Source organism: Myxine glutinosa, chromosome 1, assembly GCF_964187855.1.
Source record: "Myxine glutinosa chromosome 1, kmMyxGlut1.1, whole genome shotgun sequence".
Lineage (NCBI taxonomy): Eukaryota > Metazoa > Chordata > Myxini > Myxiniformes > Myxinidae > Myxine > Myxine glutinosa.
This window is the reverse complement of record NC_136261.1, coordinates 241,829,614-241,845,102: the sequence shown is the minus strand read 5'-3', so window position 1 is coordinate 241,845,102 and position 15,489 is coordinate 241,829,614. Positions and strand designations below refer to the sequence as shown.

The following is a 15,489-nucleotide window of genomic DNA, read 5'->3' as shown; positions in this document are numbered from 1 at the left end:
AATAAAAAATAGCAATAAAAAAAAAAAATACCCTTATGACATACTGACGGGAGAGATATGTGCATATCAGAAGTTTGGTACGATTTCACAAAAGTTTGAGAAAGTAGTTCAGTGACAACACAACACAACACAACACAGGACAGACGCTGCACAAATATAAATAAATAAATAAATAAATAAAATAAATAAAAGTATATATATATATATATGTATTGTGGTTTTGGAATAAAGGATAACCCCCCTCGCAGGTAGACGCACCACAACATGTAGCTATATTGTAGTTATTTCTTAGTAAATGTAAGTTAGTCTCCTTTCCTGTGTTAGTTTTGCGTTGAGTAGGCCAGTGAGCTTAGGTGTCTTTTGCACTGGAATGCCACGTGCTCGGCCTGAACAAGTCTGGCAAGGACGAAGGGGGGAGCTGCAGGGGGAGTGACCGGTAAGTATGAGCCGCCAATCAGAGCTCGAGGGGAGTGGCTCACCACGGCAACGGGAGGCGGAGCATGGAACATTTGGGTAAGGCCGGGGCAGAGCTATAAAACCCTGCCCTGAGCCCGCCACGTCAGAACGCACGAGAACGCGAGTGGAGCTGGGGTCGAGTTGAGTGAGAGCTTGAGTCAGTCAGTCAATCGCCCAGCCCCTGAACAATTATTGCCTGTTATCATCGTTGTGCACGAACTTGCCCCGTTCCCTGCGCTCTGCGCTGTATAAATCGCGCTTGTGAAGACGACCCGCTCCGGGCCACAGACGCGCCATCTCCTTGCCTGCGTTTTCCCTGCACGTGCCGTGAGAACCATAGGGCCATGCCGAGAGAGCTGTCCGGAGTGGACGACGCCAGACGCGTGTGGGAACGCGAACTTCCTTCCTTCTTTTTCCCCGTGTGAGTGAGTGGGCCCTGTGTCTGGGTATAAGTTAACATTGCTTAAGTGCCTGCTCTGTGTCCCCTTTCCTTTATTCGAATCACTGTACATAATAATAAATCGTGTTCTTCCTCTGATTTGACCGTTCCCGTCCCTTCCATTAATTGGCCTAGCATAGTACGAATAAAACCGCTCGAATCGGGTTCCATAAAAGTAACGGCATGAGTCATGTGATACGCACACTGCTCGGGCGTAATCGATTAGCGTGGCTTGTGCGAGGTCCGGTCCCCGATTTCGTAGCAGCGTGGGTCAAAGGTACGTGCGGCGTCGACCCGATACCCTTTTTCACACTTGCTGCAGAAGTGGCAATTCGGCCTCGTGGACACGAAGACCCAAGGGGAAAAAGGGGTTTAATCCCCCCCTTTGTAACGTGGACGGGCGGTGTGTGTGTGTCTTGGATTTCGTTCCGGATCCATTGACAAGATTATTTCAAAAGATGTGGTGGAGCTTTATTCCTGCTATGCCAACATTTGGGTTTAATTGGGAACCTTCGGAAAAAAAAAAAAGAAGTGGTAATCCTGTTTTATTATTACCACCAATATTATTACCCAGATGTGTCCATTATGAACAAGATGCAAATAAATCATTAAAATGTTTTCTTCAAACATAACACATATTGGCAATGCAGGTCAAAGTAACGACCAAGTTTATTTTGACTTAAAATGGCACAAAGGTGAGAAGGTTATGTAAGACAACATAACTTTATTGTTCATTAAAAAGGCAAACAATTATGCTTGTTTTTTTAAACTCACTTTAATGCGACCTTAAGGAGAGAGAAGATGTTTCAAACGTAAAACGTCACGCTTTTTATTACAATTATCGTAAAATTTATAAACAACACATTTTATAATACATTTCCAAACCGTTTAAGAATATAAATGAACACTGCAGAAGTCAATAGCCGCACACAATATTACGTGGAGCAATGTCGTTTCGCAAGAAAACACCAAATAATTTGGTGCACTGCAGAAGGTTCAACATTTTCAGATTACAATTACAATCCAGATTACAATTCTTGCTGTCACTCAGTTCATCAGTTTCCTGGACCTCAGCTTTGGTATCCAGTGCACACGGTACTGTGTTTATTTGCTTCTTCTCAGAGACCCGGAAGTGTCATGTTAGACGATCTCCTTGTTCACTGAAATTGAAGTTCACCCAGGAAAAGCATCAAGGTGATCACTTCACTTGTTTCTGGCTCAGCTTGGATTTCTGCTCACCAGGAAGAAACACGTCCAAACAAATAAATTAGAAACAATTACAAGTCCATAATACGCTTTCACTCAGCAACATGTATCACGTTGAATAAGCAGTGGTGGCAGTTCGTGTGCAGGCTGTTACTGCTGGTTGCATCATTTTCTGGGGGTACGGTGCCACTGATGCAATGCCTCTCGATAACCAGTCAGCTGGTATTCATTTTACCGACCGTGGAAGGATGACAGGCTGAGTCAACCCAACGGGTGTTCATTCAACAGATTAACAGGGGCTCAAACTTCGGACCCGAACTAAGTTCTCAAGACAGCCACCTTAACCTTAACTGATCTTACTTAAGATCAGTAAGATCATGTTACATGTTTGTGTAAGAGGCAACGACATTGCAAGAGCTTTATAAAACAAAACCATGGCATTACACAATCCTGGATGCAAGTGTACCAACTTTACCAGTCCTGTGGATTTTTTCATTTTGTTTGGGGTCTTGTCTTCCTCCACCACCAATTTACTTATGTTCTCTTGAGCTTTCTTCAGCCTGTGTGTAAAGGAGAGACAACAACCAAAGTTGGGCCATACACTTCCAACAATGTGAACAAAATAAGTGGATGGAGCATAATTTACTTTTCAGCGAGGATAAATGTGATGAAATGCAAAGCTCATCAACAAGCAACTTGCAAGTGTAAAGAAAAAAAAACATTATAAGCCAAAATTGCTGTGGGTAAAGGGAACAATAATACATTGTAACAGAACATGATCATACATTTCAGTGGCGATGAGCTTGCTCTCCTTCTCCCACATTTCTTTGAAGTGCAGTGAGAACTCGTACCAAATAGTGAAGAAATGGTTTAGTGTTACTTCCTTATCACCAGACTTTGGCTTCACACTGAAGAACCTTGCCATATTCTGAAAGCTGGCAAAAAAACAAACAAGAACAGATACATTCAAAGTACACCGCCCCCATGCCAAATAAATAAATAACAACCTCCAGCGCGGCACTGCCAGGGCACCTTTGGCGTCCGGCGATACTGTCGTGCAACACATAGACTGTATTGGGAGGGAGAGGTGCACAATAATTGATTAATTGCATAATTAAAATCAATAAATAGTAATCGTAAAATAATTTCTTAATCAATTGGCTAATAGCCTACCTCAAACACCAGTGTTTCATCCGAAGCTGTAGCTTTTTGAAAATTAATTAAATAAGTCATGAATCGAAAAATTTAAATAAATAATTGATTATTATTTGACTAATCAATAAATAATTAATCGATTAATTGATTAATCAATAAATGAAAAATACCCTTTACAGCCAAATCACTTGGTCACTGTTGTGTCCAAATATCAGCTTCATATCTGAAAAGGTGCCTGAGATATTGCCCAGATGAGAAAGGAAATAAATAAGCACTTTAATTAATCGATAAGAATGAAGTTCGATAAGATCGATAAGAATTAAGATAATTTCATTAAATGATTAATCAAAAAGCAAAAAAACACCGTTTTGCCAAAGTACTTGCTCACTATTGTGCCAAAATTTCAGCTTCCGAGCTCAAAGGATGGCTGAGATATCGGCCGGAGAAACAAGAAAACAAGAAAGAAACCAGAGTGAAAACCTTTTTGGTGTGTGTCATTGATGGGTGCCCTTCCCCCGTCATTGTCGAGCTCCCTTCTTTTCACAAAAAAAGAAGGGGGAAAACAAAACAAGGAGGAAAAAAAGCGAACAGGGACACAAAGTACTCATGCAAGTGGCTTTTGGTGGTAAATGTGAAATTGACTTGCAAAAGAATTTTAAAAAAATACTGCGTAACAAAATGAACAATTAGGATTGAAGATCACAAAGGAATACACCTTGCAAGGAAATGAAGCATATCCATAGGCAGAGACCTACCAGCTTTTATTCTTGCAATTGCTTCCCTTATGGTACGCATGTGCAACTGTGCATGTCTTGTAAAAGAGTCTGGACACAGACCGCATATGCTGCACAAGGAGATAAGTTTATTTTTACCAAAATTACAAGGATACAAGTAGACGATAGACAAATTAATGCAGTCCATTGGATTAAAACTTGGAACCCAAGCAGCACGAGCGACACCCTCGCATGAAAACACGAAACATGCCACCTAATCTACATTGATGTAATCTAATAGCAGTTCCAACTGGGGATTCATACCTTCATTTCATTAAACTCAAATATAACTCGAACAAAACTCTTCGACATCATGACGTCGACCGATATGCCTACGCCTCCATTATTACATCAATATAATACTTGTACCAATTTTGATTGAAATCCATTCGGCAGTTCTCAAGATATCACATTTTTACATGACATGGCCTCTGACCTTTGACCTTGGGACCCCAAAATCTAATCAGTTAATCTTTACATTGTAGGAGTTGCGGATAACGAGAGGGCGAGACACTTCGTGGCTTGATCAAAGCTCCTTTATTCCAACAGAACTAAACTCAAACCGGAACTCGCACATCTTTTATAACACAACTCACTCTAAAGGGGGCGTGGCTCCAACAACCGAATGCACGCCACGCCCATACAATCAATAGCCCCACTGGTCCTGTGACTGTGGATTATGTCCCAATGGGGTAACCCCCACATGCGCCCCCCCCCCAGAATTCACTCACACGGGCAATGTCAGTTTTCGGGGGGCCTTAACCACCCGGCCGAAACGACCCCTGATGACCCGAGCAGGGACTGTTAGCGGCTTGGCGGTAGGCGGGCCAACCGGGGACTTACCCGATGGGGAACGGCCCCGCCGTGGGGGTTGAGCCAACCGAGGGGGCTGGTCTATGTCCAAGTGAGCCAGCTTGAGGCGGTCCACCGAAAGGTGGTCCGGTTTACCGCCGATGTTGACCACGAAGGACTTCTCCCCGGCCTCCAGAACGTGGAAAGGTCTGTCGTAAGGCACCAGGTCCACGTTAACCTGGTCAAACCATCGCTCGGGCACTGTGAATGGCACCAACGGGGCCTGGGTATGGCGATGCACCTTCGAGCGTTGGCACTCGACGCAGGTGTTGGCCCAGTCGCGCACATCCTTCCTGAGCCCGTGCCAAACGAACTTCGCTGCCACCAACTTTTGTGATGCCTTCCTGCCCGGGTGAGAAAGACCATGGATGGCATGGAACACCAGCCGTCTCCAGCTGGTTGGTACGACGGGGCGATGCTGACAAAAAGAAACGTCGCACAGTAGCGTGGTGCCCGTGTCCTTGAACGGCACGTCAGACAGTCGAAGCCCCGTGACTGCCGCCCTGCAGGCCTGGACATCCGGGTCGGAGATCTGATCAGCCGCCATGTGGGCGTAGTCGATGCCAAGGTGAACCGCGCCAACTATGGACCGGGAGAGACAATCGGCGACCGCATTATCCTTCTCAGCAACATGTTGGATGTCCGTCGTGAACTTGGAAACGAAGGAGAGCTGGCGTTGTTGAAGGGCAGACCACGGCTCCGAGACCTTGGCCATGGCAAAAGCCAGGGGCTTGTGGTCCACAAACGCCGTTAACGGGCGGGCTTCCAACAGGTAACGGAAGTGTCGGACAGCTAGGTAGAGGCCGAGGAGCTCACGATCGAATGTACTGTACTTTCGTTCATTAGAGCGGAGCTGCCAGCTAAAAAAAGCAAGCAGCTGCCATGCCCCGTTGACCCACTGCTCATGCACGGCACCAACCCGCATAGTCCGAAGCGTCCGTGGTGAGAGCAATCGGTGCATCGGGCGATGGATGCGCCATAATGGTTGCGCTGGCGAGGGCCAGTTTAGCATCCGTGAAAGCCTTGGCCATCTCCTCGGTCCAGTCAATGGCGCGTTTTGGTAAGCTTGCCCTTGAGGGCCTCAAAAAGGGGCCATATCAGCTGGGCCGCACTGGGTACGAAACGATGGTAAAAGTTCACCATGCCCAAAAACTCCTGCAGGGCCTTGACGGTGAGGGGGCGCGGAAAACCCTTCACAGCCTCCACTTTAGACGGCAGTGGGACAGCCCCCTCCCTTGTGATGTGGTGGCCGAGAAAGTCAATTGAAGCCACCCCGAACAAGCACTTGGCCGGGTTAATGATAAGGCCGTGCTGACTGAGGCATTCAAAGAGCGCTCGGAGGTGAAGCATGTGCTCCGTTCTGGAAGCGCTGGCGATGAGGATATCGTCCAGGTAGACGAACAGAAATGGCAAATCCCGCAAAACGCTGTCCATCAGGCACTGGAAAGCCTGGGCCACGTTCTTGAGCCCAATAGGCATACGGAGGAATTTGAAAAGCCCGAACGGTGTAATCACCGCGGTCTTAGGAACGTCCTGGGGCCAGACGGGGACCTGGTGGTAACCATGAACGAGGTCCACCTTAGAAAAAAAAAAACTTTACTGGCCAAGCGGGCAGAAAATCCTGGATGTGCGGGATTGGGTAGTGGTCAGGGGTAGTGGCGTCGTTAAGGCGGCGATAATCCCCGCATGGGCGCCAACCGCCACCCGGCTTCGGCGCAATGTGGAGAGCGCTCGGAGGTGACCAAGCGGGCAGAAACTTTACTGGCCAAGCGGGCAGAAAAATCCTGGATGAGCGGGATTGGGTAGTGGTCAGGGGTAGTGGCATCGTTAAGGCAGAGATAATCCACGCATGGGTGCCAACCGCCACCCGGCTTCGGCGCAACGTGGAGAGGCGAGGCCCACGGGCTGTCGGACTGTCGCACGATGCCAAGACGCTCCAACGTGTTGAACTCCGCCTTTGCGATAGCGAGTTTCCCCGGGTCGAGGCGTCAAGCCAGGGCATAGACAGGCAGGCCGGTGGTCGGAATGTGATGCTCCACTCCGTGCTTGACGGCAACGGCCGAAAAGGTGGGCCGTGTAAGGGCCGGGAACTCGGTGAGGAGGCGGGCGAACTCATCAGAGGTCGAGAGCGTGCACGCAAGCCTCGTCGAGCCGGAACCGCTCAGCGAGCATGGAAGAGAACTGAATGTCTCCGCATTAATGAGCCGGCGATTTTTAACATCCACCAATAGGCCGTTGGCGAAGAGGAAATCAGCGCCCAGCAAGGGGGTGGACACCCTCACCGTGACAAAATCCCATGTAAACCGCTGCCCGCCCAAGCACAGTGCCACGGTCCGTTTGCCAAAAGCCTGAATAGCACTGCCATTGGCGGCTTCCAGGGCGGGGCTGTGACTCCCTGCCTCCCGGTCCAATGCCGACGCAGGCAGAACGCTCACCTGGGCACCTGCGTCGCAGAGGAAACCATGTCCGGAGTCGGTGTCCGAAATGAACAGCAAACTGCCTGAACGGCTGACGCTCATGGCAGTTAACGGGCGCCGGCCACCCCATTTCCCGACTCGCTGAAGCTGCAGGGTGGCTGGCATGCCTTGGCCTTGGGGCCAAACCTTGCGTGGTAAAAGCACAAGCCTGGGGTCTTCTGCCGCTGGGCCGTAATGGCGGCCACAATGGTGTCCGCCAGCGGCGTAGGCTCGACGGGGCCGGGGTCCCATGGAGCTGCACTACATTGCTGTCTGGCGGAGAAAAACTTGTCTGCTTCCCTGGCCAGGGCGTGGAAATCCTTAACAGACGAGTTGGCCAGAGCTGTCCGTACCTGACCTGGCAGCTGTTGCAGGAACAGTTCATTGAAGAGGAAACATGGTCGGTGGCTGCCCAGGAGAGAAAACATGTGGCCCATAAGCTCCGACAACTTGGAGTCGCCCAGCCCAAGTAGAGAAAGTAGCTGGCGGGCGTGCTCGGCCTCAGTGAGCTCGAAGGTTTCGAGCAGCAGCGCCTTTAGCGTCTTGTACTTGCCGCCCTTCGGAGGATCCTGGAGAAGGCTCACCACTCTGGTCGTAGTGGAGCCGCTGAGCGCAGACACGACATAATAATACTTCGTGTCGTCAGCAGAAATGCTCCGAATGGCGAATTGGGCCTCAGCTTGTGCGAACCAAACGGCAGCCTGTCGTTCCCAAAACTCCGGCAGTTTAATCGAAACTACGCTTGTCGCCATGTTCGTTTGAAGCTCCGAAAACGTTCGAGAGCAAGACGGGGTCACCAATGTAGGAGTTGCGAATAACGAGAGGGCGAGGCACTTCGTGGCTTGATCAAAGCTCCTTTATTCCAACAGAACTAAACTCAAACCGGAACTCGTGCATCTTTTATAACACAACTCACTCTTAAGGGGGCGTGGCTCCAACAACCGAGAGCACGCCACGCCTATACAATCAATAGCCCCACTGGTCCCGTGCCTGTGGAATTATGTCCCAATGGGGTAACGCCCACAACATCATTATACATATCTGTACCAAGTATGAATTAGATCCCTTCAGCTATTCACAAGTTGTCACAATTTACCTGACATGACCTTTGACTTTTGGCCTTTGACCTCAGGACCTCAAAATCGAATCAGTTAATCTTTACATCATTATACTTATCTGTATCAAGTTTGAATTAGATCCCTTCAGCAGTTCTTAAGTTATAGACCTATTACAGACTTTGACCTATTGACCCCAAATTCGAATCAGTTCATCCTTACATCATTCTACATAATTGTACCAAATTTGGTCAGAATCTCATCACTGGTCCACAAGTTATCGCAGTAATAGGATTTTTTACACATGACCTCTAAACTTTGACCTCATGACCCCAAAATCGAAACAGTTCATCTTTACCTCATTATACATACCTCCACCAAGTTTGACTAAGATCCCTTCTGCCATTCTCAAGTTATCGTGGTAACGAAAATCTATCACGGATGGACGGACGGAGGGACAACCTGAAAACATAATGCCTCTGGCTACTTCGTCAATTGGGGCATAAAAGCTGCACATATAAATCCAATTATGCAAAAAGCATACCAGTTAAAACCAAAGAAAAAAAAGCCAGCGATTTCCCACAATCATGAAACACAATTCTAAGATTCGGACTCAAAACAGAAAACTGAACCTGACAGGAAAAAAAACGGAATGTAGTAAACTGCAGAAAATGTCACGATTAATCAGGTCGAATTACAAAAAAGGAAGTTAACTAAATTGTCTAATTTTGTTTGTGCAATTGGCTACAGGCATATTTACGAAAAGTATCAATAAGTATCGCATTTAATTGCATGATAAATACCATCTATACGCGGAGCACGAACACAGCCAATGCCACCAACGTCAATCAAAGCTGCTTCTGACGAGCGTCACTGTGAATCTCGATTTCAAGCACCAAATACTGAATACAATTCGATCTAACAATCGCTGGAGAACGAAGTCAAAGTGAAATTTGATTCGAGTTGTCCCACTGTTTAATATCCGGTGAGAATATTCCCTGAAAATACAATCGCCGGTGAAAACAACGTCGGTCATCTCATGCAGATGGACGTGCGGGCGTGCGTGCGTGCGTGCGTGCGTAAGCGAAGGGCCGCATTCGAATTTGGTGTGTAGGTGCAACCCACGTCAAAATCCAAGATGGCCGCCACCATGTATGTCTGATGCCATGTATGTCTGAACCTTGTGAGCGGAATATCTTGAAAAATAAGCGATGTACCAACTTCTAATCTGGTGTGTGGGTGTATCTAGGCATAAGGAAGAAGGCTGTTTAAAATTGGGTCGCCACTTCAAAATCCAAGATGGCCATCACCATATATATGTCTGAACCCTGTGAACGAAATATCTTGAAAAATAAGCAAAGTACCAACTTCTAATCTGGTGTGTGGGTGCATCTAGGCATGAGGAAGAACCCTATTGAAAATTGGGTCGCCACGTCAAAATCCAAGATGGCCACCACCATATATGTCTGAACCTTGTGAGCGAAATATCTTGAAAAATAAACGACCTACTAACTTATAATCTGGTGTGTGGGTGTATCTATGCATAAGGAAGAACGCCATTGAAAATTGGGTCGCCACGTCAAAATCCAAGATGGCCGCCTCCATGTATGTCTGAACCTTGTGAGCGAAATATCATATAGCATGTTTTCTGCGTCTTCCACTTTGTCAACTCACATCACTTCCCCGACGGGGGACCGAGGCTTAACGCTTATTTTTTTAACAGGGAAAGAAAAATGATGAAAATTCAGATGAGTTTGTCAAAAATACACATTAAAAACCACCTCAAACAAAATGAAAATTCTTATGAAGGCCCATTGGAGAAAATCTGTAGAAATTATTTGTCATTGAAAATTAGTTGACCAATCAAAAGTGACTCGTTATAGAAAACATTGAAATGTGTGCGAAAAGTCATGACAACGCTCCTTGTGTACTTATGTCAATGTGCATCCCACTACAGCTGTGTACATCATTTGTAGATGATCATACATGGACATCCTAATGAATAATTAATTTAGTTGAGTACGTCCCATGGATCTGGTTTCCACATTTTCCCCACCTGATGTTTATAATTTTATTTTAATTTTATCACTTCCCACATTTCCATGTCACGTTGGTGGCACTGCCCACACTGCCCAGAAGTATTGCAGAGTTGAGGGACTAAGACCTGAATAAAATTGTATTTATGTTTTCAATGTAGGTGCACAAATGCTTATTTTTCCATCAATAACACAAAACAGAATATATTTTCTGAAACGGATTTTAGGTTTTTTTTGGCAGAAGAAACAGCACTTTTTGAAATGGGAAATCACTGACTCCACACAAAACATTGCAAAAGTACAATATGTCTCCGAATGCCTTTGTGATACATGCACAAGCTACTGTGATTATATGCACACTCTTCCTTGGGCTTTATTAGTAGACAAATAAAAAACCCAACTAAATATTTTGCGGTTCGTTTCAGCATTCATCAACCAGAATTGCCATTTAAACATTCCATTCTAATCAATATAAACCCAATTAACTGGTAAAGTAATTGGGTTTACAACTTGTGAAGTCCAGCCTTTTTTTTCTCTGTGGAAGGGCTAATGCTAAAAATGTCAGCCACACCTTCTTTCATACAGCATGAAATGCAGACAAATTCTAGTTGTCAAAACGTCATTTTGTCCTCCCCTCTTATTCACCCAGTGTCCTCGCCTCATTCTTCCCCGTGTTCCATTATTCCTCCAATTTTCCCTCCATTTTGGCATTCCAGCTTGATGTTGGTGTGTTCCCTCCACCCCCCCCCCCACCCCCCGCCACTCCTTCACCACCTTCGACTGTTCTTTGTCCTGTTACCAACATCCTGGACCGTTCTATTTTCTCGCTCCACCACAAGTATCGACTCTGGACAAAAAGGAAGATGCAATTGGTTCATCGACAGCACATCACGGTGACAAACAAAGACAAAACTTGCAAACTTACATGGTCTGAGATTCCTCCAAATATTGTTCAGTAGCTTCTTGCTCTCTTGTTGCTGTACAAAGATCAATCCCCACACCCCCAACCACCATCATCAGCACAAAGGTAAAACCGTTTCACACAAAGACAAATAGCACTGTCAATGACCAAAATAAAATGATGTCACATTTGCCAACATTGTAAACAACATGTGTGCCACTAAGTGACTTACCAGTTTGCACAAAATCATCCGTTTTTGATTTAAATGGCTCCAAATGTTCTTCCGCAGATTCCTTGCACACCAAAAGGCTTTTCGTCTCACAGACTGGAGAAATATAATCACAAACAAATTAAATAAATAAAAACCAAAAGCCTTTGAACAAAATGACAATACAGGCATGCATATAATTTGGAATATAACAAATAAGTTTAATGTTTGAGCATTACTCACTGACAGTGATAAATAAACCGTTTTTTATTTCCAGCTGCAATTCTTCATACTCATCTCTAGAGGGTCTTATGGGGTTGGTTCAGGGGCAAGATAGAAACATCGGGCATGAAACTGAGCAGCAATGACTGACGTGCAGGTGCACATGAAAGGTGCAGGTACAAATCACCAGAGACAGAGAGTTGGAGGTTGCCCTGGATTAAAAACATCAAAGTGTGGTCCAAGAAAAATGATCCGGATTGGGGTGGGGGAGAGAACAAAGAGGGGTGGGGGCTGGAGGGAGGAAGGACTGCATTCGACCATCTGATACATGGTGAAGAAATGCATCCAATAACGAGAACGGCACTCAATAGAGAGCATACCTTCCTCCGCCAGGCTGAACCGTTTATGTTTTGTATCCCACTGACAAGCCACGTCTGGATTAGGACCTGAACCGAAATCTAATCGGCTTGTTCTTGTTGCCAAACCAACTCATCCACCCAATTTTGGCATTAGTCGTCCACAACTTTTTGAAACATCATGCTATATATCGTTATTAGCCCTATCACTCAATGGTGAAGACTCTAAAAAAATTCTTAGATCTGGTTCCGGATTTGAATCTTCACCAAAATAGAATCAATTCTTCCTCGTCACAGATCCAATCTCTCCACCAATTTTCGTCCAAATCCATCCACAACTTTAAGATATTATGCCATATATAGTGTTTTGCCCTACAATGCCTTCAGAATGTATTCGCAAGAAGAAAAAACAAACAAATCAGTGATTGAAGAAATTAAAACCACCATGTACATTTGAAGTACTGATGATAAAACAGAAACTGTCATACTGTGGACATGTCATGTGTGCTGAAAACGAAGTCTGGAGAAGTCAACCACGTTCAGTATAATTGAAGGGAAAAAAAGGAAGAGGCAGACCATCTATGTGCCCGATGGATGGGATAAACGCTGCAACCAAGCGGTTTCTGCCAGAGCTTCGGGAAGCTGTGCAGGACAGTGGTTTGGAGAAATCTTGTCATGAATGGCACCAGAAGTCAGCCATAAAATGCCTTCAGAAAGTATTTACACCCCTGGACTTTTTTCACATTTTATTCTTACAGCCTGAATTTAAAATGGACTAAATTAATATATATTTTCTCACTGAAATGCACATAATGTCATGTCAAAGTGGAATAATGAGCCATATGCCATGAGACTTTCTCCCATAATGAGCCATTTGAATAATGTTAAAGTGGATATATATTTTTTCCGGAATTGTTACAAAGTAATTAAAAATGAAATACAGAACTAACGAGTTTACATGCAGTCGTGGCCAAGCATATTGGCACCCTTGCACTTTTTTCAAATAACGCACCATTTCTTCCAGAAAATTGTTGAAATTAAAAGATATTTTGGTATCCACCTATGTATTTATTTGGTTTGCAGTGGAATAAAACAAAAAAGAGCAGAAAAATTATTAAATCTTAGCTTTATCCACACAGACATCCTAAAATGGCCTGGACAATATTATTGGCACCTTTTAGAAGTTGTGAGAAATAATCATATTTCAAGCAAGTAATTCTCCTTTACTTTGGAATTGAACTCACCTGTGGTGGAGTTGCAGGTGCCTGCAATATAAAAATCACCCATTCAACTAGTTTGAATGGAGAAGAGGAGTCATTCTGCTGTTTTGTGTCACTGTGTGGACCATAATGAGCATGGAGAAAAGAAAGAAAACCAGAGAATTGTTTGAGGAGGTCAGACACAAGATTGTAGCCAAGCATGGACAAGCACAAGACCAGACAAGGTCCAGAGACCTTGATGTTCCTGTATCCACCGTACATAGTTATGAGGAAGTTTTAGGCCCATGGGACTGCAGCCAACCTCACTGGACGTCGCCGCAAGAGAAAACCTGATCGAAGATTGCAGCGAAGGATTGTTCAAATGGTGGAGAAAGCACCTCAAGCAACTGCCAAACAGATTCAAGCTGACCTTCAGACACAAGGTACAACAGTTTCAACTTGCACCATCTGTCGCCAACTCAATGAAAGAGGGTTCATAGTCGGAGACAGGAGGAATATACTGCTGAAAGAGACAAAAGGAAGCCCAACTGGAGTTTTCCAAAACACACCTGAACAAGCCAAACTCCTTCTGGGAGAATATCCTGTGGACAGACGAGACCAAATTAGAGCTTTTTGGTAAAGCACATGACATCATCTCTATGTTTACAGAAAACAAAATGAAGCCTTCAAAGAAAACAACACCTTCCTACAGTCAAACATGGAGGTCCAGTGATGTTTTGGGGTTGCTGTGCTGCCTCTGGCACTGGGTCCCTTGAATGTGTGCATCACATCATGAAATCAGGAGATTACCAAGGGATTTTGGAGCACAATGTTCAACCCAGTGTCAGAAAGCTGGGTCTCGGTCGAAGGTCATGGGTCTTGCAGCAGGACAATGACCGCAAACACACTTAAAAAGCACCCAGGAATGGTTCAAGACAAAACGCTGGACTGTTCTAAAGTGGCAGCAATGACTCCAGATCTAAATCCGAATGAACACCTGTGGGGAGATCTGAAAACAGCAGTTGGGAGAAGGCACCCTTCAAATCTGAGAGAGCTGGAGGAGTTTGCAGATGAAGAGTGGGCCAACCTGCCAGTAGAGACATGCAGGAAGCTCATTCATGGCTACAGGGAGTGCTTGACTGTAGATATTTTGTCCAAAGGCCAAAAGTCTGGGGTGTCAATAATTTTGTCAAAGCCATTTCTTTATATTTTCTGATTTAAAAGGATATATTAAGTTCTGAATCAAAAACAAAGGTTCGGTAATATTAACAGTGAAGTAATGAATTGTGGAGACCAAATACTTTTGCCAATTCCAACTTATTTTTAGAGAACATTGTGAGTTAGTTGAAAAAAGTGCAAGGGTGCTAATATTTTTGACCACGACTGTAACCATTCAACCTCCTGACTCAATACTTCGTAGAAGCACATTTTGGCAGTGATTACAACTTCGAGGCTTCTTGGGTATGTCTATCAGCTTTGCACATCTGGACTTGGGGAGTTTCTCCCATTCTTCCCAACAGATTTGCTCAAACTGTGTCAAGTTGGATGGGGAGCGTCAGTGAACAGCAATCTTCAAGTCCTCCCACAGATTATCAATGGGATTCATATCTGTCCTTTGGATAGGCCACTCAATAACTTTCATGTTCTTGTTCTGAAGCCATTCCAGTGTTGCTTTGGCTGTATGCTTGGGGTCATTATCCTGTAGGAACATAAATCTTCGCTGCAGTCTAAGGTCTTTTGTAGTTTGAAGCAGGTTCTCCTCAAGGCTTTGCCTGTATTTGGCTCCATTAATTGTCCCCCCCATCCTGACAAGTCTCCCAGTCTCCCATGCCACTGAAAGGCATCCCCACAGCATGATGCTACAAATCAACCATGTTTGATGGTAGGGATGGTGTTAGATGGTTGGTGAGCTGTGCTCTGGTTCCACCAGACGTAGCACTTTACATTGAGGACAAAGATTTGAATTTTCGTCTCGTCAAACCACAGAATATTTTGCCTCATGCTCTCAGTCTTTTAGGTGCCTTTTTGTAAACTCCAGGTGTGCTGTCATGTGTATTTTGCTCAAGAGTGGCTTCCGTCTGGCCACTCTCCCATAAAGCCTAGATTTGTGAAGTGCTTCAGAGACTGTTGTCCTTCCGGCAGGTTCTCCCATCTCAACCAAGTAACTCTGTAGTT

The 15,489-nt window shown here is 45.2% G+C and overlaps 1 protein-coding gene across 1 annotated transcript in view; it reads right to left on the bottom strand.

The window, feature by feature from the left end:
* Positions 1-1,417: 1,417 nt before the first annotated feature.
* The window catches only part of LOC137435422 (uncharacterized), a 104,656-nt gene continuing 90,584 nt past the window's right edge, over positions 1,418-15,489 (bottom strand). Inside the window, exons 16-20 of the mRNA XM_068129203.2 lie at positions 11,562-11,654; positions 11,354-11,405; positions 2,887-3,036; positions 2,577-2,661; positions 1,418-2,126 (exon numbers count right to left, since the gene is read on the bottom strand). Of these exons, the coding sequence (XP_067985304.2) occupies positions 2,094-2,126; positions 2,577-2,661; positions 2,887-3,036; positions 11,354-11,405; positions 11,562-11,654 (413 nt within the window). The 3' untranslated portion in view covers positions 1,418-2,093. The remainder of the gene's footprint in view (positions 2,127-2,576; positions 2,662-2,886; positions 3,037-11,353; positions 11,406-11,561; positions 11,655-15,489) is intronic.